The sequence below is a fragment of the Grampus griseus genome (genome assembly GCF_964374135.1).
Source record: "Grampus griseus genome assembly, chromosome: 2".
Taxonomy (NCBI): Eukaryota; Metazoa; Chordata; class Mammalia; order Artiodactyla; family Delphinidae; genus Grampus; species Grampus griseus.
Window position 1 is genome coordinate 142512891 of NC_139018.1, and position 4362 is coordinate 142517252.

The 4362-nt window shown below is 65.0% G+C and overlaps 1 protein-coding gene across 1 annotated transcript; it reads left to right on the plus strand.

Moving 5' to 3' along the window:
- Window positions 1-1264: 1264 nt before the first annotated feature.
- On the plus strand, window positions 1265-3836 carry MEX3B (mex-3 RNA binding family member B; the record flags this gene model as incomplete). Its single annotated transcript, XM_082648751.1, has 2 exons — window positions 1265-1550; window positions 2389-3836. 2 exons carry the CDS (start codon window positions 1265-1267, stop codon window positions 3834-3836), a joined length of 1734 nt encoding a protein of 577 aa, XP_082504877.1.
- Between the last annotated feature and the right edge of the window lie 526 nt (window positions 3837-4362).

Below are 4362 nucleotides of genomic sequence, written 5' to 3' on the forward strand. Positions count from 1 at the left end.
GCGCGTATCAGCGCCCGCGGGGTCTCAGCTGGCGCGCGTGGCATGTGCAGGACCCCAGCGCGGTGCGTTCCGGAGGTCGCCGGAGGCGGGGCCGGCCAGGTCCGCGCTGCAACCCGTTTCTGGCTTTCTGATCCGCAGTTTCAGGGCCAGTTGGGCGAAGTGTTGCCCAAGGGGACAGAATTGCGGGCCCGCGCGCGCACGAGCGGCGATGCGGCCGGGCGTTTGCCTTTGTGTCTCCTGCGCTCCCGTGCAGGTGGGCAGCCCGCGCCGGGGGCCACTTTGCCAGTGCGCCCCAGGACCTCGAGACATGCCTTTCGTGTACGAGGGCTCGGACCGCCTTTTGGGCAGACAATAGACGCTTCTCCCAGTGGCATCTTTGGTTCTAGGGGTGGTTTATTTGGGGGACACTAACGGGACTTTCTAAGGACCAGTCTCTTAGAGCCGAGCCCCTGGCATCAGAGTTGGGCGCGTTTCCTTTTCTCAGTCTGGCGAGGGAGGAGACCTGGGGACAGTGACCGTTCTCGGCTGATAGGTGCAGGCAAGTGTCCCGAGCCTGCCGGTCCCGCATTAGACAACAAAGAGAGGCGTTAGCGGCGGCGGGGGAGGGGCGCGGCCGGGAGGAGGACGGGGCGGGCTGCGGCGAGCGCGGCGGTGGGGGGGGCGCTCGCTCTCCGCTCGCTCAGCCTGCGGCCTCCGCCCGCCCCCGGCCCAGCGCGCGCCAATCGCCTCCCCCAGCGATAGTGTCAGTAGCATTGTAGAGTCAGCTCGCGCCGGTGACGTTGCGCCTCCCTCGTCCCCCTCTGGAGCCGTCTGGCTGCAGAGGCTCAGTCAAGAGGCGGGGAGGAGAGGAGGAAAAAGCGCTGAGTGAGGGCTGGCGGGCGGGCGGGCGGGAGGGAGTGGAGGAGCCGGGGAGGGGCTCCTTAAAGAAACGCTGCTGTCGCTCGCCTGCTCGCTTCTCGCTCGGCATTGTGGCCAGCCAGCCGGGCACTTGGGGGGCACGCGCGGCCGCCGCTCGAGCTCTGCCCCCACCCCACCCGCCAGCAGATCTGGGGTGGGGACCCAGGCGGGGGCTCCCGCAGCCACTGCCCGGCGTGGACCGTAAGGAGCGACCCACTCTTCCCGGCGCCGAGAAAGGAGCAACGGAGCCCTCTGCAGCCGGCCGGCCTCTCCGCCCCTGACCACTCGCTTCCCGGTTGCCTTTGTGGCCGCAGTTTCTCGCCGCCGAGCAGAGGGCCGGCGGGGGCGCGGTGCGCACGGCCGAGCGATGCCCAGCTCGCTGTTTGCAGACCTGGAGCGCAACGGCAGCGGCGGCGGCGGCGGGGGAGGCGGCGGCGGGGGAGGCGGCGGCGGCGGCGGCAGCGGCGGGGGAGAGACCCTGGATGACCAAAGAGCCCTGCAGCTCGCGCTCGACCAGCTCTCCCTGCTGGGGCTGGACAGTGACGAGGGCGCGTCTCTGTACGACAGCGAGCCGAGGAAGAAGAGCGTGAACATGACCGAGTGCGTGCCGGTGCCCAGTTCCGAGCATGTCGCCGAGATCGTGGGGCGGCAAGGTGGGTCCGGCAGGGATGGGCAGCTGGAGGTGAGAGGGTTTCGGGCCACCGCCCCGCGGGGAAGGCGGGAGAGGAACCGAGATCCGCGGCGCCGGGGAGCCTTGGGGAGGGAGGAAGAGCCGCGCGAAGGGCCGGCGCCCCAGACAAAGAAAGTGCAGGCAGGCTGTCTCCCAGAGCCGCGCCGCGGCCACGGCGGGATGCACTTTCTCCTGCGAAAATCACTGCCTTCTCCCCTAGCGCCCCCCACCCAGCCCACCCCGGGAAATAGAATTTAAATATAAGATGCTTGGGGGAGGGGGCCTTTGATCGGTCCTTTGGGAGGGGGGAGGAGGAGGAGTGAGCATCGGATGGGAGGAGGATTCTGGATTTCTGCAAAGCGGAATGGAGCCCAGAGGAGGAACAATGGGTCCCGGGACTGCCCCCCATTCCCACCAGTCCCCCCCCCCCCCCGCGCTGGAGGATCTCGGCCTTCGGTCGCCTTCCCCGAACCCTTTGCCTCGTCTTCAGGGCGGACGGCGGCGCGTCCCGCTGGATACCAGCGGCATCTCCCCAGCTGACTTTTTCTGGGATTCTCGGGTTTGACTCGGGACGACTGCAGTCACTGGGGGAGGGCTGGGCAGCCAACGGACTGTTCCTCGAGCGCCTCGCGGGTGGAACCCGCTTTCCAGCCCGTGGAGCGGCCCGGGGTCTGTGAGGGAGCCGCCCCCTTTCCGCCCATCGCGCGTTCTGCCTTCCCGCTGCCCCGTACGCGGGCAGTCCCAGGTCCCCGCGGTTACCCCGGGGTAATGGGCGTGTCTGTCTCTCTCTCCCACTCCCTCCCCTGCACTCTGGCTCCCAGGTTGTAAAATCAAAGCACTGCGGGCGAAGACCAACACTTATATCAAGACCCCAGTTCGTGGGGAGGAGCCTGTCTTTGTTGTGACGGGCAGGAAGGAGGATGTGGCCATGGCTCGGAGGGAGATCATCTCTGCCGCCGAGCACTTCTCCATGATCCGCGCCTCGCGGAATAAGAACACGGCGCTCAACGGCGCAGTGCCCGGGCCGCCTAACCTGCCGGGGCAGACCACCATCCAGGTGCGGGTGCCCTACCGCGTGGTGGGGCTCGTGGTGGGGCCCAAGGGCGCCACGATCAAGCGCATCCAGCAGCAGACGCACACGTACATCGTGACGCCCAGCCGCGACAAGGAGCCGGTGTTCGAGGTGACCGGCATGCCTGAGAACGTGGACCGAGCTCGCGAGGAGATCGAGGCGCACATCGCCCTGCGCACTGGCGGCATCATTGAGCTCACAGATGAGAACGACTTCCACGCCAATGGCACGGATGTGGGCTTTGATCTGCATCATGGGTCCGGCGGGTCCGGCCCAGGCAGCCTCTGGAGCAAGCCCACCCCCAGCATTACGCCCACTCCGGGCCGCAAGCCCTTCTCTAGTTATCGCAACGACAGCTCCAGCTCGCTTGGCAGCGCCTCCACAGACTCTTACTTCGGCGGGGGGACCAGCGGCAGTGCAGCTGCCACCCCGCGCCTGGCGGACTATAGTCCCCCCAGCCCCGCGCTCAGCTTTGCTCACAATGGAAACAACAACAATGGCAATGGATACACCTACACGGCGGGGGAGGCTTCTGTGCCTTCCCCTGACGGCTGTCCTGAGCTACAGCCCACCTTCGACCCGGCTCCCGCCCCACCGCCTGGGGCTCCACTTCTCTGGGCCCAGTTTGAGAGGTCCCCGGGAGGCGGACCTGCAGCTCCCGTGTCCTCTTCCTGCTCTTCCTCTGCATCTTCGTCTGCTTCGTCTTCCTCTGTGGTCTTTCCCGGGGGCGGCGCCAGCGCGCCCTCCAACGCCAACCTGGGGCTGCTGGTGCACCGCCGGCTGCACCCGGGCACCAGCTGCCCCCGTCTGTCCCCGCCCTTGCACATGGCTCCGGGGGCGGGCGAGCACCACCTGGCTCGCCGGGTGCGCAGCGACCCGGGCGGAGGGGGTCTGGCCTACGCCGCCTATGCCAACGGCCTTGGGGCGCAGCTGCCGGGCCTGCAGCCGTCGGACACGTCCGGCTCCTCGTCCTCGTCCAGCTCCTCCTCCAGCTCTTCATCCTCCTCCTCTGGGTTGCGGCGTAAGGGCAGCCGCGACTGCTCCGTGTGCTTTGAGAGCGAAGTAATCGCCGCACTGGTGCCCTGCGGCCACAACCTCTTTTGCATGGAGTGCGCCAACCGCATCTGTGAGAAGAGTGAGCCTGAATGCCCGGTCTGCCACACCGCGGTCACTCAGGCCATCCGCATCTTTTCTTGAAGGCGGCGCGCACCACGCGGGGGATGGAGAACCCGCTTCCCTCCATCCTCACTCCCCAGCGCCTCTCTGCCTACTTGGTGCCCCACCTTCTCCTCCCCGCCTCCCTGCTCACACTCTGAGATCCGAAGAGGAGCTTGGAAAGCTGTAGTATCCGCTCATTTTTTAAATTTCGATTTTTAAACAAAGGAACTTGCCAGGATATCTGCATCAAGAGTACTGTAGCCTGGAAAACCTCCGAACCACCTTAAATGCATGCTCTATAAATAATAGGAACGGCGACATTCTAGTAATGATAGTTTTTACACTGTACTTAATAGGAAGCTTCCAAAAGAAGAAAACCCCACAAGTTTTCCATTTTCTTAAAGTAGGAAAAAATGAACAATAATTATTATGATGAAGATGATAATAATAGTGCTATGGGATGTGTGGACTGTTTTAGTGTGTTCCCCTTTGTGGCTGGGTTCCTACGATGCTTATTATAGAACACAGTGGATCCTTTCTGAATGTTCGTGGAAGGGCCAGGAGT